At 57.1% G+C, this 20,792-nt stretch overlaps 1 protein-coding gene across 1 annotated transcript in view; it reads right to left on the bottom strand.

The window, feature by feature from the left end:
- Itpr3 (inositol 1,4,5-trisphosphate receptor type 3) overlaps positions 1-20,792 on the bottom strand; it is a gene marked incomplete in the record, with an annotated part of 59,946 nt that overhangs the window by 29,029 nt on the left and 10,125 nt on the right. The window contains 10 exon segments of the mRNA XM_060369139.1: positions 1,216-1,358; positions 1,522-1,572; positions 1,783-1,878; positions 2,000-2,146; positions 3,930-4,013; positions 4,334-4,432; positions 4,571-4,729; positions 6,041-6,127; positions 7,109-7,230; positions 14,606-14,676. Coding sequence (XP_060225122.1) covers positions 1,216-1,358; positions 1,522-1,572; positions 1,783-1,878; positions 2,000-2,146; positions 3,930-4,013; positions 4,334-4,432; positions 4,571-4,729; positions 6,041-6,127; positions 7,109-7,230; positions 14,606-14,676 — 1,059 coding nt within the window.

Here is a 20,792-nt window from a genome sequence, read left to right as displayed (position 1 = left end):
GAGGCAGCTACCTGAGGTCTCATAGAACACACTAAGGCCTAGATGGCACGGAACCCCATGCTCCCGTGTGTACACGGGAGTTCCCAGAGCTGAGTGGATGGTGTGCTCATGGCTGGAGGCTGGCATTAGGCCGCCTCCTCCATCACCTCCGCCTTTTACATACAGGCAGGGGCTCTTGTTGATCCAGGAGCTCAACACTTTGCAGCATCTAGTGAGAAATGTTGGCTACAGAGACTCCCAGTCTCGGCCTCGTGCTGGGAGGCAGGCCTCACTCCCAGCCGGCCTCCCCATGGATTCTCAACATCCAGACTCCCATCCTCACACCTGACAGAAAACGTGTTGTTTGCAGAGTCACCTCTACAACCCTGGTACATTTCCTTTCATTTCATTCTTTCTTTTTTGGTTTTCAAGACAGGGTTTTTCTGTGTAGCCCTGGCTGTTCTAGTCTTACTTTGTAGACCAGGCTGGCCTCCAACTCACAGAGATCCACATGCCTCTGCCTCCCCAAGTGATGAGATTAAAGGTGTGCACCACCACATCTGGCTCGCTCATTCATTCATTCATTCATTCATTTTATGTGCACTGGTGTTTTGCCTGCGTGTATGTCTGTGTAAGGCTGTCAGATCTTAACGTTGTGAGCTGTAATGTGGGTGCTGGACCTGAACCCTGGTCCTCTGGAAGAGCAGTCAGTGCTCTTAACCACTGAGCCATCTCTCCAGCACCCAAAGAACAGGTCTCCTGAAGCCCCACCTGCCTTCAAGCTCACTGTGTAGAGGGGATAACCTTGACCTCCTGCCTCCATCTCCTGTGTGCTGGAATTACAGGCATGTGCCGCCTCCCTGGTTTACACAGGGCTACATAGTGAACCCAGACCCTCGTGCCTGCCAACCGGGCTGCAGGACCCGCCTCAGGAAAACATCTGGATGTAACATCCTAAGTCCTCAGGGTGGGTGGGCCAGAGCCTGACCTCCTCAGCCAGCATCCGGGTTCTCCAGACTGCCAGGCTGCGAACCAACTATTTCACACCTAGTGCTTGCACACCTGGCTGGCCAGGGCCAAGGGGCTGAGAAGCAGCTGTGGAGCAAGCACAGGGCCGACCTGGGTACAGCAAACAGGACTGGGGTCCTGCACACAGGCCAGCTGCAAGCAGATCTCAGAGCTGCAGCTCCAGGGGACCCAGAGACAAATGGCCTCGGGCAGCCAGCGCACACCCACCGGGGCACGAAGGAGTCGGTCTTCTGCAGCGTGGTGGGGTCCAGCTCAAACAGAGAGGCGATGTCGTTGCCGTGGGGCACGGCCACCAGACGATACTTGATCTTCTCACCCGCGTTCCTGCGGCCAGCACGGCCCTGGGCCCCCTGGGATGAGGACACCGGGCCAGATGCTTCCTTTTGGGCCACACCCGAGCGGCCTTCTCCCCCCATCCCAGCCATTTCCTAGGTTCTGTGGCCTCCCCTCCTGTCCCCCCCATTCTCCTTCAGGCCCCCAGCCCCAGGGGAAGACGATTTCCTCGCTCCACACCTGTCCTGCAGCTTTGGGGTCCGAGGCGTCACCTTTATAGCTGGGGTTCTCCTGAACAGGGGTACAGGGTGAGGGGTGGTTACAGACAATAAGCTATTAGCACACACCCAGCAGGCACTCCCCCGTCTGAGGGCCTGCCCCAGGCCCAAAGTCCACATGGCCCTTCATGGCCCCTTCTCCTCAGGCCCATGAGCAAGCGTGCACACGCTACCGTGTCCCCAGCACACGAAGATGCCACGCCCACCCCTGCCCCTCGCTCACCTCGGCAGCCAGATAGTTGCCCGTGGCCAGGTGCTTGAAGCGGTACAGACCGTTCCAGTGACCTGCTCCTCCTCGGCAGGGGTCGTGGTGGACCACCTGGGGGCACACAAGGGTGAGGGGGTGAGGAGGGCCGGAACAGGCGAAGGCCGGGAGGGGCACTCCAGCCGCCCGGACGCTGGGGGAGCCGGGGGTGAAGCCCGAAGCGCAGGGCTCTGACCTCCACCTCCCAGAGCGCGTTGGAGCTGGTGGCCGAGGTGGCAGACTGGCGCAGCGTGGTCCTCAGGAACACCTGCAGCTTGCCCTTGTACTCGTCACAGGTCAGGAACTTCTCCTGCTCCGCATGGAACAGCCGCACCACGTCTCCCTGTGGGTGGGGTGAGGAGGGGGTCACACGCTCACAGCCATGCCTCGGGCGACGACCCTCGATGTGGCCCGCAGGACCCCTTGAGCTATCCCGGGCGGAGAGCTGAGAGTGCGAAGCCCCAGGCCACAGGGCGGCCAGGTGCTGCGATAGCCCTCCACTTCAGCTCTCCACACTGCGGCCCGCCCTTAGCAGTACCGCCAAACAGCTCTAATGGCCTCGTCCAGGAAGGAGAAGGACCCCCTTCTCAGCCTCCCAGCCCAGGGCCACCCCCTCCCTACACCGGAAATCCACCCACCAACCATTTATTTTGCTCTCCGTGGTGGCCAGAGGGTGGCAGCCAGGGCTCGTTCACCTCCAGGACTTAGAAAAGCTGGGTGTGAATCCTGGCCCCTCCCCGCTCTCTCTCACAAGCTGTGAGGTAGCTCAGATAAGTTCCGTGATGTCCCTGACCCCCAGCTGCCTCTTCTATAAGAAACGGGAACAACCCCGGCTTCCGGCAGAACCCTATCACAGGTTTCATGAGGTAATTCCCACACTACCTGGGCAGAGACAGGCTGCCAAGAGCCTCGCAGCCTGGGCCGAGTGGGGGAGCCCCTGCCTCGGTCTCAGGGCCCACCCACACCTCATCCCTCCAGCATACTTCCTCCCTCCCTGAGGCTGTCACCCCATGATCACCTAACGGCACCGTCTGTCTTCCTGCACTGAACCTGGCTCTACACACTGTCAGGCAGAGCGAAAGTGAGAGAGCATCCGTACACAGACTGCATCACAGCAGAACCTAGGGACACTGTGCTGTCCCTCAGTGCAGAGGAAGGCACCAAGGGCGCCCTGCTTGCTGAGAAAGCCTTGCTTCGAGCTTTCCCAGAATCTGAGCCTAGCACCATGACGGCCTCCCCAGAAGCTGCTGTGGGTAAGGCACAGGGTTGAGCCCAAGGGCTTGCTTTATACGCATTGCCCAAAGCCAGGACTGGGATGAGCCACAGGGAGGCCTTGGGGAGGAGGGGCACTGGGCTCTGACTGACGTGTAGACAACAGGAAGGCTCAGCAGGCAGAGGAGCAGGTATTAGAACAGCTCAGGTTGACATGGACAGCCAGGGCATCTAATCACAGCCTGGAAGGGGAGGGGCTTCTCAGCTGGAAACAGCACTCCCAGCTTCCCCAGACTATTCTAGCTGGGGCGCCTCACACTCTCGCTACCCTACCCCTACCCTACCATACCTCTCCATCAAAAATTTGGTTCTTTAGGCTTCTCATTCTCCCTCTTGCCTCAGTAGCCCCTGCAGGTGTAGGAGGCTGCTCTGCCTCTCAGTCCCTCCTCCTTTCCCTGTGTATGCACTGGCCTTTTAGGGACAGAGAAGAGGCACCAACCCCTGAGGACAGTAAGGACAGATACTGACCCCTGAGGACAGGTAAAGACAGACACTGACCCCTGAGGACAGGTGGGCGGGCACTGACCCCTGGGGACAGGTGGGCAGGCATTGACCCCTGGCAGCAGGCAGGAGAAGCCCTGCCAAAGCTCAGCACACAATGTGGGACCCACAGAGCAAAAGCCAGAGACGGCAAAGGATGCTCAAAGGATCTGGCCACCCTAAGGTGAAGGTGGAGTGGGGAGGCCTCCGATGTTCCTGTGCAAGAAAAGAAAATGTGGCAAGCTGAGGGGAGAACAGAGAGCTGGGACACATGGGGGACTGGCTGGGCGCAAAAGAAAGCTGAGGAGGTGCAGAACCAAGGCGGTCACCTCACAGGAAGAGGAGGGGCCTGATGGGAGGGGCTTCGAGCTTACCCCCTTCAACACCTCCTCCTGGTGATCCCGGAACTGCATGAACAAGTTGATCTTCCAGCTGGTGTTGCAGTTGACAGAGTTGACCTGTGGGGGCAGGCAGGCTGGTGGCACAGCTGGCAGAGCCAGCGCTGAAGATCAACCAGAGGGAGGGGGAAGGGGAAGCCGACCCAGCTCCTGCTGTGGCTCAGGATGCTCCCAGCAGCCATCATGCCAGGCCCTAGCCAGGACAGTTATGGCAGCCGGCCAGTGGGGTGAAGAATGAGATCAAACACTAGGAGAGGGACACTGAGGCCCAGGGTCCCGGGCAGCACCACCAGCGGCAGAGCCTGCAGGGGAGGGGTACACACACAGCCTGCAGGGGAGGGGTACACACAGCCTGGGGTCCCCAGGACATGCCCACTCACCTCCTTGCAGCCGGCGTTATCACTGAGCTCATAGTTGCTGGCATGCAGGGGCTGCCCTGCATTGACAGGATTCAGGATCACCTTGTCCCCCACGACCACCTTTTGGGGGGGACAGGCAGGGCAAGGTGAGCTGAGAGGAACAGAAGCCCGTTTGCCACCCGGGCCCCTCCCTCCACTCCGTGTCCCTTCTAAGGACTAGAGCCTCGTGGCCCCCTCCTGCCCTGGCCCCCTGCTCACATTGTCCCCGTTGCTCCGCAGCTTCCAGAAGGGCTGGATGAAGAGCCAGGAGCCCTCGTTGCCAGTGGCGTCCAGCGTCACCCGCATGGCGTTCTTCTCCAGCAGGGCTGGCAGGCGCTTGTTCACGGTCAGGTACTTGTTGCTTTTCATGTGCAGAAGCTGAGGCAGAGGCGGGGGTGAGGCCAGCAGGCCTGGGAGGCCAGGCCCCCCGGGAGGAGGACACCGGACCCTCGGTCACACAGGACGTCAGACACCCTGTCACGGGCTGATACGCCCTGACGCGCACAGACAGCCACAGCAGGCACACCTTGTCACGCAGAGGCAGCTGTTCTCCACACTGCAGGCCAACGGGAGACGCAGGCCTGGCACACACGCGCACACTCACACTCACACACACACACACACACACGGGTGCCATCTTTCCCCAAATGTAGCCCAGGATGACCTGTGGTTTCTGACAGTCCTGCCAGCACTTCCTGAGTGCTGGGATGCAGGTGAGCAGCACTTGCCCAGTTTGTGAGGGGCCAGGGGTTAGCCCTGGGCTCTGTGTACGCCAGGCAAACACGCTACCCAGGAAGCTACACCCCCAGCCCTAACTAATCGCACTCAGACTCTCACAACAGCCCCCAGGGGCCAGCAATGAAGGGCTGAAGCCTCAGGTGGCCTGGGAAGCTTGGCCCGGGAAAGCTGACCCGCTGATAATGCCTGTGGGCCGTTAGGGTCCAGGCGCCTCTAAGAGAGCTGCCTCTGACTCGCAGGGAACCGACGTGCAGAGAGAACCTTCCATCCCCTTTCCATCCCCCTACAGCCCCAAGCACGCCACCCCACACGCTGCCTGGAGACCTCGGGTCTGATTAAAGCTAGGATTCTGCTGCTGAAGGTGTGTCTGTTTTTATTCCCATGGTGGCTGCTGGCGGCGGAGGCGGCAGCAGCAACAACATGCTCTAACGAACGCTTTCACCAGCTGCGCTTTAAGATTTACTTATTTTTATTTTATGTGTATAAAGGTTTTCCCTCGTGTTTGTATGGGCGGTGTGTGTGCTCTGTGCATGCAGTACCCACAGAGGCCACAAGAGGGCACTGGATCCCCTGGAACTTGAAGACACTTGGAAGCAGCGCGCACACACATACTCACACACACACACTCACACACACTCACACACACACACACACACTCACACACACACACTCACACTCACACACACACACACTCACACACACACACACACACACTCACACACTCACACACACACACACACACACTCACACACACTCACACACACACACACACACACTCACACACACTCACACACACTCACACACACACACACACACACACTCACACACACTCACACACACACACTCACACACACACTCACACACACTCACACACACACACTCACACACACACACACTCACACACACTCACACACACACTCAAGGCAGGGAGGCTCCGCGCCAAGGCCACACCTGGATGACGCTGCCATACTTCACCACGTCTCCGTGCACCTTCTTGTTCTCCGTGTCGTTTTGCTTCTGCTCCATCTGGGCCGCATGCTGCAGACACACAGGGTGGGGAAGAGGCTCAGAGGCTGCTCCAGGGGGAGACGCCTTGGTGCACACACACAAACACCCCCACACACACACACGTGTGTGCACACATTCACCCTGGCCCCAGTCTGAGAGCCCACCCTGGAGGGCTCCTTCCAGTAGGGCCCGGCGCCCTCATGCCCCTGACACACCCAGCAACCTAGAGCTGTGTACCCTCCCGAACCCCGTTCTTCGGGATGCCTCCACTGCAGGCTAAGCTGGGCAAAGGCCAATTACCCATCCTTCCCAGACCCAGTGAGAGCTGCCCACTGCTCCAGGCCCTTGCCTGCCGCCGTGGCCTCAGGTGTAGCCCCGTGCCGCACAGCCTGTCTACCCTGGCCGCAGCCCCGTCCACAGGCAGGTCACAGCTACAGGTGGGATCCGCCCAGCCCGCTTTACTCCCTCGCCCTCAGGGCAGGGCCTCAGAGGCGCACACCGGCCGCCTACCCTGTCCAAGCTCCCCACTGCCAGGGTCAGCACTGTTCAGAGGAAATGCAGGACATGAGCTGAGTCCACTCACAGGAGCCTGTGGCCACTCACCACGGGCCCAGCACCACGGCACTACACGTGTGGCCAGAAGAACCCAGGGGGAGCCAGAGGCCTAGGGGCCGGCTCGACTCCAGGCTCATAGTGTGGGCAGCTGGGTCTTGTCCAAGAGCTCCGAGAGCCAGGTCCTCAAATTAGGCACCTCCAAGAGCCGCTAAACTCTGAGTACAGCTGTCGGGGTTGCTTGTATCTAATCGCCGAGTCACGTGCCCTGGCACAGGGTATGCCCACCTTCTAACCGGCAGAAAGGACTCTGGGTTCCTGCCTGCCCCGACTCACGCATGGCCTTTTAGGCCAGTCTTTCCTTTCCAACACCCTCTCGAAGTGCGTGAGGCCTCCCCTAAACCTGAGGAGCAGGGGCCCTGCTGTGCACCCCAGCTCCTGGGGCACACGGGCACACACCTGCAGCTTCTGTAGCAACACCACGTCAGCGATCTTCTCCTTGTCCTGCTTCGTCTGCTTGGCTTTCCAGTACTGTTTCTGCGCCGAGTACCGGTTCATGGGGCACACTTTGAAGAGGCAGTCTGGGGTGGCGTGGGAAGGGAGGGGCCAGTCAGAGCTCAGGGCCCCCGGGCAGGGCCCCAGGCTCCCAGCCTCCTGCCCAAGAGCTGGGACAGGAAACAGCTGGAACAGCGTAGGCAACAGGGCCTCGGGGGCTGAAGGGATGGCGCAGAGCTTAGGAGCACTTGCGGAGCCATCACGGAATGCAGATCCCAGGGCCCAGGCGGCTAATGGGCACCACACGAACACCTGTCACCAGCCACGAGGGCAACAGAGGGGCTCCTGGGGCTTGAGCCTTCCGGACTAGCTGAGATGCAGACTCTCATTACAGGGAGAGCCTCTGCCTCAAAGGAATGGGCAGAAAGAGATAAAGGAGGACAGCTGGTGCCACCTTCCGGCCTCCATGCATGTGCAAAGACACGCAAACACACACACACACACCACATGCAAATAAAACAATCTTAAGAAGAAACTGGAGCCTCCAGGACACTGCTGAGTCAGCGGGGTCTCAGAAAACAGGGCATGGAGGGAGAGTCTCACCTGCAGGACAGGGAGCCCTTTTCCCTCTAGTGAGGTTACCGGAGGTTCCTGGCCTCTAGGGCCCTCACTCCATGCCAGGAACACAAATCGCCACGGAATGTTCGTTTTTCACCAAGAAATAAAACACCTGTCACGTCTGTAAGCCCAAACTCCAAAAACCAGTATCCTACATTTTTATTTAGCCAAAGGAGGCCTCAATTGGAAAGGCCTGAGGTTTGATGGAAGGGGAGAGTGCCGCAGGGGCTGATGGGCTGTGCTCACTAGCAGGTGTGAGAGAGCAGCCCTGTGCACCGTGCCCGCCCCAGCACCGGAGGAGCCACAGCCTGAAGGAAAAGCAGCTGAGCTGAGCGGGCAGGCTACAGACTCAGGGGCAACAGGAGACTACTGCCAGGGGACCATGCGGGGGTGGGGGCGGGACAGGAAGTCAGGACCAGGGCAGGATCCTCCTCTAGACTCATCCCGCTCTCTGACGCCATGTCTGGACGTCAGAGCTGGCTATCAGGCCCTGGGAATCTGAAGCAGATCTGATCTCCCTTTGGGAGGGAGAGTTCCCTGAAATGTTGAGGGGAGAAATCAGGAGAGGCCAGGGTCACGGGGGAGGAAGCAGCAAACCCAGGAGCAGAGAAGTCGCAGGGATGCAGGGCTGAGCCCACATCGCACACCCAGCATGAGGGTGGGCCTTCTACCGAGACGCACCCCGCGTGTGTGAGGCGCCCCGCTCAGCCCTCAGGATGCAGCTGGGGTCCTCCTGCTTCTCCCACAGTGAGGCTCCATCTCATCCCGGGTGCCCTGTCAGGGTTGGTGCAAACACCTCTCCCTGCCGAGCTATTTCCCAGGCTCTCACTGTCTCGTCAACTCATGTTTGTACACCTTCACTGTGTGTGTGGCGGGGGACACACACGTGATGCAGGTGCCTGAGGGCGGAAGTGGCTGCTAGGTCCCCTGGAGCTGGAGTTACAGGCAGGTGTGAACTTCCTCTCATGGCAACTGAGCTCTAGTCCTCTGCAAGAGTGGAGCTCTGTCCCCCGGGCCCCTACCCAACTCTGAAGGCCTGCTGGCCCCCATGAGAGGAGCATTACATGCCACTAAAGCTTCAGAGCCTGTGAGAGGTTCTCACACCCGGGAGAGGAGGACGAGGAAGAGCGGCACCTTCCTGCCCCAGGCCTGCATCTTCCCTGGAAACTCTCAGAACTTGTCAGATCCAATCTCTTGCCCCCGCAGGGACTCTCCCACCACATACTATGCCTGTGAGGCCTTATGGGATATGTAAACAGCATCTGTCAATGTGAAGTCACTTTGCCCAGAACTCCAGGAAAGATCCTGAACCTTCTCCACAAACGTCAGGGCTGAAGGGAGACTGGAAGTGGGCAAGGAAGCCAGGAGCCCACAGCATCACAGACCGGGAGGAAAGGGAGTGTCCTGGGGACACAGGCCAGACATGGCCACGGAAGGCCAGTCACCGACTGGAGGAAGCCCAGGCAGCGCCGAGGATGTGGCTCCATCGGTAGAGTGTTTGCGTGATATGCACAGAGGCCCGGGTTCCATCAACCCAGACTTAGGAGGTAAAGGACCAGGGGCCATATGGACTCCAGCCATCTGCTCACATTTACCCTTCACAGTCATCCAGGGTGATTGACAAGCACCAGAGGTCATCACAGTATCCAAGGTGATTGACAAGCACCAGAGGTCATCACAGCCATCCCCAGGTGACAAGCACCAGAGGTCATCACAGTATCCAAGGTGACTGACAAGCACCAGAGGTCATCACAGTATCCAGGGTGATTGAGAAGCACCAGAGGTCATCACAGTATCCAAGGTGACTGACAAGCACCAGAGGCCATCAGTCATCCAAGGTGATAAGCCTGAAGCCTCTCAGCTCCCTGAAGATGGAATTACAGGCCATGTGAGCTGCCCAGCAGCTTGCAAGCAAAATCCAGACCTTTGCAAGAGTAGCCTGTACTCTTAACTGCTGAGACATTTCTCCAGTCCCAACAAGGGAGATTTTTTTTTGTTAAGTATATTTTACCACAATTAAAAATAAGTGATTTTTTAAATAATTAAAACTATGGAATTTTAGAAATGCTAATATTCATATCACTTTCCAAGAAATGGAACAAAAAATGAATTTTTAAATAAAAGGAGAAAAGAGGGGCTGGAGAGAGCGCTCGGCAGTTAAGAGTACTGGCTGCTCTGGCGGAGGACCTGTGACTGATTGTCAGCAACCACGAGACAGCTGGCAACCACAGGTAGCTCCGTTCCAGATGATCCACCGCCTCTTCTGGCCTCCACGGGGACCGCACACAGTAATGCAGACATGCAGGCAAAAACAAAACAAAACAAAACAAAACACACAAACAAAAACCAGACGGAAATCTGTCTGTGGCACACTCCCTAAGTCCCAGCACTTGGCAGGCAGAGGCTTGTGGATCTCTGTGTGTTCAAGCCAGCATGGTCTACATAGAAGGTTCTAGGCCAGCCAAGAGTACATAGTAAGACTGTCTCAAAAAATTAAATAAGGGGGTAGAGAGATGGCTCAGTGGTTAAAGCACTGTCTCCTCTTCCAAAAGACCTGGGTTCAATTCTCAGCAAATACATTGCAATGCCAATTCCAAGGGATCTGAAACCCTCCCACTAATGCACATAAAATAAAATAAAATTAATTATTTTTTAAAATTAAATAAGCCAGTAATAGTAATAATAGTAAAAAAAAACATATCTAAGAGAGAGGAGAGACTGAACTTTTAAGAACTGAATCCAGGATCTTACAAATGTCAGGCAAGCAGCTATCCAGCTGTGGGCTTCTGGGAGATCGCTCAGTGAGAAAGTCCTGTCTCACAGTGTGAGGACCTGGGTTCAATCCTCAGCACCCTCCGCCAGGCAGAGCGGCAGATGCCTGCAGTCCCAGCTGTGAGAAGGGGAGGCAGCATGAGCCCTGGGATGTGCTGGCCAGCCAGACTAGCCAAACTGGTCACCTCCAGACTCAGTGAGAGGCCCTGTCTCAAGACCACGGTGAAGAGCAATTAAAGAAAACACCCAGTGCTGACCTCTGGCCTCCCCACGTGCGTGCACACACAGACACTTTAAAATGCTCAACCTCACTACAGATCTGGAAAACAAACTAAGGACTATGCCTGTAGCTACCACTGCCCGCCAGTAGCCTCCTAGCATGGTGTGCTGGAGATGGCATGCAGAGGCCTCCGTGACCAACGAGAAGCTGACTACCCACAAACCACCTGTAGTGGACAGAACAATTCCACACAGCCACTCAGGAGGAGTGCGCCCTCTGCTGGTGGGGTGAAGAAGCCACATGGCTAGAGCCCGGGAACTGGGGCACCCCAGGCAACCAGATGTGCTGGGTGCATGCCTGTGATCTCAGCACTAGGGAGGCAGAGGCTGGGAGACTATATGGCCCCGGTCAGTAAGAGACCTTGCCTCAAAACAAGGGAGTCCACACAACTGACTCATAACTCCGCTGCCACGCACGGCCCGTGAGGTAAGGGTGGTTGTGCCAGCTGAAGCTGCAAACCATTTTTTGGGATAGACCACAACCAGCAGATCGCTCGTGCGGACTTATGAGAGAAGCAGGAGCCAAGGAGGCAAGTATGGAACTTAGCTCAGCACCCGGCAGCAGGGGAGATGGTTTTTGCGGTGGAATGCTATCCAGCAATTAGGCTGGAGGGGCCAATCTCCAGGACCGACAGCAGATCGGCATACGGGTCACCCTTTAACGCGGGTCGAAACCTCCCTGCAGGTTCCCGGTCTGGCTGGCCTGTACCTCACTTCGCCAGGCAATCAGAGGTCTGCCCACCTCCGCCTTCGGAGCGCTGGGATTAAAGGCGGGCAGCACCCACGGCCCACCAGCCTGGAATTGCAGGCTCAGGTCACCTCACCTGGCTTTGAGTACGTTTTTTGTTTGTCTGTTTGTTTTTGCGGTTCTGGGGCTTGAACCAGGGCTCCCTGCGTGGGAGCAAGCGCACTACCCCTGAACTGCCGCACCAGCTCCAAAGGGGCCTGGGGAGGACTCTGAAAGAGCAGGGACACAGCTGGAGGCGGGGTACCCAGCCAGGTAAGCCGAGGAGGGCCATCTCAGGCTCCTACCCCCCACTAGTCTGAGCAAATAAAATGACTTCAGCCGGCCCAGGTGCCTGTGCTTGAGGGGGTGCGCTCTGGGCTTCCTGAGCTTGCCCTGAGGCAAGTCCTTCCACACCGGAGTCCCAGGCCTCACAGGAGGAAGAAGGGAGAGGATTGAGGAAGGCAGCACACCCGCAGAAGCCCAGCCTACAGCAAGAGCAGCCATCAGGGAGCTGCGCTGGTGTGGGCACTGCTAGTGCCAGCAGACTGGGCCTCCCAGGGCCTTGCCAAGTCTGGAAAGAATTCCCCAAACAAGCTGAGGCTTGGGGTGATGCAGACGGTGGATGGCGCTGAAACAGCACACGAGGAGCCAAAGCCGACTGATGAGGGTCCGTGGGGCCCTCATCACTGGTCCAGCCTGAAGAGCCTAGCAGTCAGCAGGTACACAGGGTAAGGACTGAGAAAGCTCTGGCCACTGAGCTGTGGCCAAGAAGAGCCCTCAGCAATGACTGGGCTCACCCCAAGACAGGAGGGCAGACCCAGAACAAAGTCCGATAAAGACCCGACCCCTTCCAAATGTCCCCACATTTGTGCCTTGGCCCCACACCCTGCAATGGGAGGGCCAAGGTACTACCGGAAACAACGAAAGGTAGGCCTCAGGAGGGAGGCCCTGGCTTGAGCTTCAGTCTCTCTGAAGAGGATGGATTCCTGAGTCTTGTCCCAAGTTCTAACGCTCCAACTTGCACCTGTCAGCCAGAAGCCGCAGAGAACAGACCCTGTCTGAGACTAGCATCCTTCAGGTCTCAGCAGGACCAAGGAACCCAAAAGTCTCCAGAAGGTGATGGGCGGAGCCTGGATTCCTGTCACACTTCACTGTAGAGGCTGAGCCACTGAGGCCAAGAGGGTTTCCAGGGGTCCCTGTACCCAAGCCTTGGGAAGCCACAAAGGAAGAGACGGAGGCGTGGGAAGAATGCAAGACGTCAAAGGGATATTTGTTCTTCTAAGTGGCTTTTTTGTTGTCCAAAATTGGCCCCAAACTGTCCAGTGGAAGCCAAGATCCTATCTTCACCGTCCACACCCACCTCCTTATTACCTTCCTATCACTCCATGAGGCTGACTACATATTCCTCTGTCTACACAATCCCCTCCTGAGCCGGCAGCAGCCAGCAGTCCCAGGGTACCTTCACTTTTCTCTGCCCCTCCCACCTTCCTCTCCGTCCTTTCCTTCCCCCATCACCCAAAGAGTGAGGAGGCAGAGACTGCCAATGAAACCAGAAACACAAAAGCCAGACTAAAATCTTACCCCAGTACAGGCATGTCTGGTAAAAGACACAAGTGACAAGAAAGAATGATGGCCTAGAGAGCTAAAAGATATCCCTCAGACCTCCTCGTGTGCACTGTGACCTGCAGGTGCACACACACACACACACACACACACACAGACGTGCATGCACACACCCAGGCACACTCACACACACAGTAGTAAAAGTATCAACGTTTGGGAGCTGGAGGCATCTGAAGTTCAGAACCGTGTTGGCTGAGCAGTGAGTCTGCACTCACCCAGCTAAAACCTGAGAGAGGCGAGGCTTTAAGAGAGAGAGAATAAGCAAACTGCACAGAACACAGAACATGCTGGACTCAAGAGATGCGGAAAACTAAACAGGGAAGGAACTGGAGTCAGGGGGTCAGGGAAAGCCACACGGAAGCCAGGAGTGAGGTGGAAGCGAGCAGGGCAGAGGGGAGCAGGTGCAGAGGTGGGGGGTGGCTGGCGGCTATGGGGAGCAGAAGGCTGATGTGGCTGGGTGGAAAGGGGGGCAGACCAATGTAGAAATGGGGTGAGCGGACACAGAGCCACAGGTGGGGGCAGAGGAAGGCCGATGGGGGTGGGGAGGCCCACACAGCTCTGAGGCAGACCTCAGCCTATGACAGCCCCTTAGATAAAGCCCCGGCTCTGCAGTCCACGATGGAAGCATGGAGGGAGAACCCTCCAGCAGCGAGCAGCTGAAGGATGCGGGTTCACCATCTTAGCCCCACCCCTGCCCAGCATTCGGGCCATCCCAGAAGGGCGACCACACTTCGGGCCTGGTGGCGTCACGCTGGCGTGTTCCTGCCTGCTCCCACCACGCCCAGGCTCCAGCTGTCTAGTGCACGTCAGCCTCAGCCCTGGTAGGTAATCCTCTGCTTGGCTCAAGAACAACCAGGCTATCCCTCCGTCCAACCCTGCCACTGCCAGGGCTGTGAAGCCCACTACCACGGAGGATAGGAGGGCCCTCGGGGGACAGCACTTGACCAGGTCACAGGATACAGCCGTGCCTGAGCGCTGGGGCTCCAGCCAACAAAACCACACAAACAGTCAGAGGCAAGTAGATTTACAGAGTTAAAAGGTCCAGTCCCTTCTCCTCACACATGGGGAGACTGAGGCACGGGGAAGGGATCTCCCTTGAGTCTCTTGAGGCCTGAATGATTGTCTTTCCCAGCTTTATTCCAGGAGGGAAGGACAGAAGGAAGGAAGAAAGGAGAAAAAAGAAAGAAACAAGCATACAGACAAAGAAAGCCCTGTGAGTGGCAGGGAATTTAGGGAAGAATGGGCCCCTAGCCAGAAGTGGGTATGCTAGGGAAGGGGGCGTGGCTTGGAAGGAAAAGCAGAAATGTGCTACCAAGACAATGCAGTACAGGCCCTGGCGGGGGCAGACTGCAAAGGGTGGCCGCAGGCAGCTGGGGTTGGCACACCCAGGTCCAGGCCCCTGCAGCCCCGAAGGATGCCCGCTGCTGGGGCGGAGGTCTTACCTCGGAACTTCTTGGGGGGGTTGTCCAGGTCCCCAGCTGCAGGCTCCACCACACAGCGGTCATCCACCAGCCTGGGGGACAGAGCAGCCCGTTAGAGGGAGGGAAGAGTCTCATGTTGGAGCAGGGAACCCCCAGGCTACCCAGGACACTTCCTGGACTTTCACCTTAACTGGAACCTGCCCTGGGACATTCTCTTTCCTGGCACAGCCATTAAAAGACAAGGTCTCTAAAACAGCAGCCACCCTGCGGCTCACGGCCAGGCTTTCTCCTAATGCAAAGGCAACTCTGAGCCCCCACAGTCTAGGCAAGAAGGACACAGAGAGAAGAGGGGCAAGAATCAAAGGCGATGGGAGACGTGAGCAGCAGACGGAGAGTTAGAGCATGGAAGGGGGCTGAAGAGAGAGTTAGAGCCTGGGGAGAGAGGGGTGAAGAGAGAGAGCATGGGGAGGGAGGGGTGAAGAGAGAGTTAGAACATGGGGGAGAGAAGGGTGCTGACAAGAGAGTTAGAGCTTGGGTAGAGAGAGAGGGTGCTGAAGACAGAGTTAGAGCTTGGGTAGAGAGAGAGGGTGCTGAAAAGAGAGTTAGAACATGGGAAGAGAGAGGGGGGCTAAAGGGAGGGTTAGAGCATGGAGAGGGAGCTACAGGGATCTTTTTCCCCCAACCCTGCATCACTCCCTAACACTAGATAGGAGAGAAACAAGGACAGAGGGGAGAGAGGAATTAGGAAAGTCCCTGAATCTGCTTTCTTTCCTTTTGGTTCTTCTTTGACCACCGCTGCTAACAAACCACAACCAACCTCCCTAAACAACCAGCCGCCACCGACGACGCCTATCGGGGCTCTAGCATTTATGTACCCTCTGAAAAGTTCCCAGAATTCCAAACGTCACACAATCGCAAAAACTATCTCGTGAAACCACGCTTCTGCTGGAGCACGAGGCAAAACACAGTCAGCTGCTGCGGACAGACAGAAGCAGCCCCGCGTCCCCACGCCCAGGGTTAAAACACATCCTTCTTGCTACAGCGGCCTACTCTTCATTTAGCTCCCACTCATGCACCCGTCCTTCATCCACGCACCCACCCACCTCTCCATTTACCCAGGCAACTTCTCATGTACCCGTCCACACACCACCTAACCACCCAGCTGTGCATCCCGGGCAGGGCCCATCTACCTAGCTATGCCCATCCACCTATGCTTCAAGCCTCCATCCCAGTCTCCAGGGTAAAGAGATGCTCGCGGGCCAGCGTCAACACCGGATGGCCCTCAGCGCTGTGTAGCAGCTGCTCCTGGGTCCCCACCAACTTCCCAGCAAAGAACTGGCCCCTGGCACCACGTACCAAGGAGAAAACAGCACGTAAACATTCTGTGCCCGAAGCCACAGAGCAAGTGTCAAAGGCCACCCCACCTCTGCACTCTATGTGTTGGCACCTCGGGGCGTGACCTCCACATGTTCTCTTGGTGGCCTCAGTTTCCCCGCAAAGCCTCCAGCGCCCCTAGGCACCCTCATCTCTGCAGAGGTGGTCACTGTACCCGGTGATGCCTTCAAAACGCCACTCTGCCACAAGCCAGGAGCCTGGCAGGCCTGGCGTCCCCGTTTGCCTCCTACTGCTGTTGTAAACGCCACAACCAGAAGCAATTCGGAGAGGAAAGGGTTTATTGGGCTTCAGGGGAGGAACCAGGGAGCAACACTGCTCACTGGCTTTCTTCACAGCTCGTTCAACTTTCTTTTTATCCAATCCAGGTCCAGGGGTGACAGCACACGCAGCGGACTAAGAACAATGGCTAATTAGGAAAAGCCACACAGATGTGCCTGCAGCTCAGGCTGCCGGAGGCCTCTTCTCACGAAGCTGGTGTCAAGTTGACAGAAACTAATGGACACACCTGTTCTCTCTACACAGCAAAGGACTCCCAGCCCTGCCCCGTGGGCATCTCTCCAGGTTCCCATAGTCCCGGCTACCCGCCCCCCCATACCCGGGTGTTCCCCATGGAAGCTGCTCATTGCTGTTCTGTATCCTCAATGATACAGAAAACAACAACAACAAAAAAAAATAAAAAAATGCAGGATCTTCACCCCAACTTCCAGCAAGAGCCCCCCCAACCTCACACCTCCGTGAGTGTGGCAAAAGTGAGATCATTTATTGTCATGTTGGATTTCTGTCTCTGCCAACGTTTCAGAACCACAGAAATGGGGGGTGGTCACTCCTATCCCGCCCCTTTCATCTTTTATGTTAATGAGGTGACTTTCGGAAAGCCCCTCAGGATGAGTATGGGAACCGGTCCCGGGGTTAGAGAAGCTGCAGCCCTGGCTTCCTCACCTGGTGAGGGAGGAGGACCTGGAGGAGGATGGTGGCCAATCAATGACGTCACCAATCACACAGTGAAGGGCCAACACAAAAGGGCTGAGTTCAGAGCCCGTCAGTTAGTGACCACACGGGGGGGGGGACGCGGTGTACCCTAGAAGGTGACAGAGCAGCTCGCCTTCTGTGTCTCTCCGCACGTCTCTCTCCGTGTCTCCTGGCTGGTTTGGATTGCACGCATGTTAGTTTTCTGACGTGGGGCCTCCCTGTATTGCCCTGGGATGCACACATGCGGAAACCAGAGGATACTTTGCCAAAGCTGTTTCTCTCCTCCTACCATGTGGTCCTAAGGGCTACCTTACCAACCCTGCGGCCACTGCAGCGGGTCGCCAAACATGAACCCACGTTACAGGGGCCCTGGAGAGACGGCTCAGTGGTTAAGAGCACTGGCTGCTCTTCCAAAGGTCCTGAGTTCAAGTCCCAGCAAGCACAGGGTGGCTGGCAAGCGTCTATAATGTGAACGGATTCTCTCTTCTGGTAGGTGTAAATGCAGATAGAACACTCATATACATAAAATAAGTAAATCTTAAAAAAAATAAAAAATAAAAAATAAGAGCCAGAGGTAGAGGCTGCTGACTGGCATCCAGAGCAGGGCCGAGGCCCAGGGCCCGTGTCACTGACTCCGTGCAGATGGTGCTGGCGCTCGCCTGGTGGCAGGAGAGCTGGGAGGCTGCCTGATGTTTGCATACACTATTTAATTTTCTAAAACCACTTTGCCATTATTTCCATTTGCAACAGGGGAGCCAGGGCCTGGAAAGGTTAACCCTGCAGAGCTGGACTTTGAAGCCAGGCTGCCCAGTGCCAGCAGGTGCTGCAAAGGAGCTCAGCAGTGACAGGCAGGGAAGGGACCACGGCTTCCTCCATCTCCCAGCCCCCATGTGCACGCCTGTCACAAGTCATCCAGGCCACCTCACACTCACAGCCCCAGGGGGGGCCACTAATATGCTCCCTGGTAACACCTACATTCCTGTCCGGTGGATGCTCTCTCTTCACAGCTCAGTGGCTCTCAGACGTCAAGCCCATTGGACGGAATGTCAGCACAGCTGGGCTCCTGTTCGCCCACCAGTGGTCCTCACACCGTCCCCATCCTGGTCCACGACAAGTCCACTCTTGCAAGCACTTTGACCAAAACTTCAGCCCAACCCTCAGCTCTCTCTTCTGCCCTCTTCAGCTTTAAGGCAAGGTCAAGGCTAGCCCATGTTATGCGAAGAGACCCAGTCTCCGGGACGAGAGGACCTGAGCTCAGGAGGTAGAGTGCTTACCCAGCATGCCTGGGTCCAGTCAGGCACTGAATAAAACAGGGCCTGGTCATGTATGTCTGTCATCCCGGCATGCAGGTGGAGGCAGGAGCATCAGAGTCAAGTTCATGCCCTGCTGCATAGTGAATTCCAGGTCAGCCTGGACCTTGTGAGACACTGCCTCAGACAACAACGAGAGCGGTCTAGCCTTTTCTCATCACTGCCAGCACCATCCCAGGCCAGGCCCTTCCACTCCCAACTGAGCCTCTGTAACTGCCTCTTCACAGGCGTCTCCCCCGCCTCCTTCCCGACAGCCTGCTCCCTACAGAAGACAAAGGGAAGTCAAGGTTTGGTGTGCACCTGCTTAGCCCAGAGGTCTGGGGTCCCATCCTCCGAGCCACACATTGAAAAGGTAAGGCTAGCCGTGTCAGCCTTCTGCTCAGAATCCCCCACAACCATCAAGCTCACAAGTAACCATGAAGAGGTGGCCAGACGGCTCAGTGGGCAGGGGTGTCTGCCGCCACGGCTGACCTTCTGAGTGGGATCCACGGGAAAACAGGGTGAGAGAACCAGCCTCCTCAAGCTGTGTCCTGACCTCCGCAGGAACACACGTGCCCCCACAGCCTCCCGCAAGCTCCTCAAAGCTCCTCGGGACCCTGCCTTTCCCTCTCCTGTGACCTCCCGCTTCCAGGCACCCTCACTTCCTGCAAATCTCAGCTCAAAAAGACCCGTTCCTTTTAAAACCGTGCGCCGAAGCCAGCGTTGGTGGCCCGCCTGTAATTCCACTTGGGAAGTAGAGGCAGGAGGATCAAGAGTTCAAGGTCACCCCTGGCTACCTAGGCAGCTCAAGGGCAGCCCGGCTCCGTGACACAAGGCTGCCCTCTAAATAAACAGAGTATAATCTGCTGCTTCGTGGGGCGCTGCCCTCGCCTTCCTTTGTTCTGGTTCCAACCGGGCGCTCACTGTCACAGGTGGTAAGTAGATTCCGTAAGGACAAGGGTGTGTGCTCTGCGCTCTGTACCCCTGTGCCCAGACCTGCAGAGCAGGCCGCACAGAACTCACACTGAGTGGGTGAAGTAATTCCTTCTACCAGCTGTGGAGAGAAGAGCACGAGACAGGAGACAGGAGGGGTCCCTGCCTCAGGGAGTCAGAGCCTCACTGAGAAGACGGGCCACGCACTGGCAGAATGGCGGAAGCGTGTGCCTGGCACCGCCCCATGCCCCCACAGCGGTGGGCTCTGTCTGGACCCAGGACGGGAAAAGGTCAGAGCGCAGCCTCGCAGACCAGGTGTGCAAGAACCTGGGCGCCCCTGAGGCCTTGAATAACACGCAGGATTTCCTGTAAGGCATCCATGAATCAGACCAGCCGGCGGGCTCTCAGCAAAGCCAGAAGGCAGGGGATGCAGATACCGTGAGGGAGGAGGGGAGAGACACTGACCAGACAAGCCCCTGCCAAGGATGCCAGAACCTTCAGGAAATGTGGAAGTCACAGAACGGAGGAGGCTGTGGGGGCAGACCCCACTGCCTGCTCTTGGCCAGTTTATGAGGCCTTGTGGGAAGGGAGAGAAAGACCGGAGTCCCCTTCCTCCGTAAAACCCACTGTGACCCAGGACCCCGCCAGGGTCCAAAGACCCTGTCTGCGTCACCCCTGCAGGCCACGCAAATGAGCACACACACATGTTTGTCCTAGCCAGCTGGCACAAGTCAGCCTGCTCTGCATTTAGGGAAGTCTACCTGTCCCTCTCCTCACTCGGTCAGCTTCAGAAGCCCCCGCCCACACAGAGCCTGGGGTCTTCAGAGCAGGGGGCCCATAGGAAGCCTCTCGGAAAGCGGCCAGAGCCGCACACAGGCTAAGAAGGGAAGCAGCCCAGGGCACAGGGGCACAGCAGCCACAGAGGAGCCGCTCCTGGCAGTGTGGAGACAGGAAGGAGGGCAGCAGACCTTCAGGGCTGCTCCCGGAGCAACAAGTCCAGCAGCCACTGGGCTTCCTGGAGACAACCCAACAAGAGGTTGTCTCAGGGATGACACCCTGCTATCCTCTTAAGAGTCATTCTATTTATTAGAGAGATGGATCAGCGGCTGCCCTTCCAGAGGACCCAGGTTCTATGCCCAGCACCCACATGGTGGCTCACAGCCATCTCTAGCTCCAGTCCCGAGGAATCCAATGCCCTCTTCTAGCCTCCACAGACACCAGGCATGCAAACGCTACACAGACATACATGTGGGCAAAACACCATAGAGGTAAAAATAAGTATTACAAATAATAAAAATGGCAAGCAGTGGCGGCACTCCTTTAATCCCAGCACTCGGAGGCAAGGCAGGTGGATCTCCGTGAGTTCCAGGCCAGCCTGCTCTACAGAGTGAGTTCTAGGACAGCCACGGCTACCTAGTGAAAAACTGTGTCTCAGAAAACCAGAACAGGGGCTGGAGAGACAGCTCAGAGGACTAGCTGCTCTTCCAAAGGTCCTGAGTTCAATTCCCCGCATCCACGTGGTGGCTCACAACCATTTATGGTGAGATCTGCTGCCCTCTTCAGGCCTGCAGGTGCACATGCAGGCAGAACACTGCACACATAATACATAAATAATTTTTTAA

The sequence above is a fragment of the Meriones unguiculatus genome, chromosome 16 (genome assembly GCF_030254825.1).
Source record: "Meriones unguiculatus strain TT.TT164.6M chromosome 16, Bangor_MerUng_6.1, whole genome shotgun sequence".
Taxonomy (NCBI): Eukaryota; Metazoa; Chordata; class Mammalia; order Rodentia; family Muridae; genus Meriones; species Meriones unguiculatus.
Note: the sequence above shows the minus strand (reverse complement) of the source record. Positions and strands in the feature narration are given on the sequence as shown.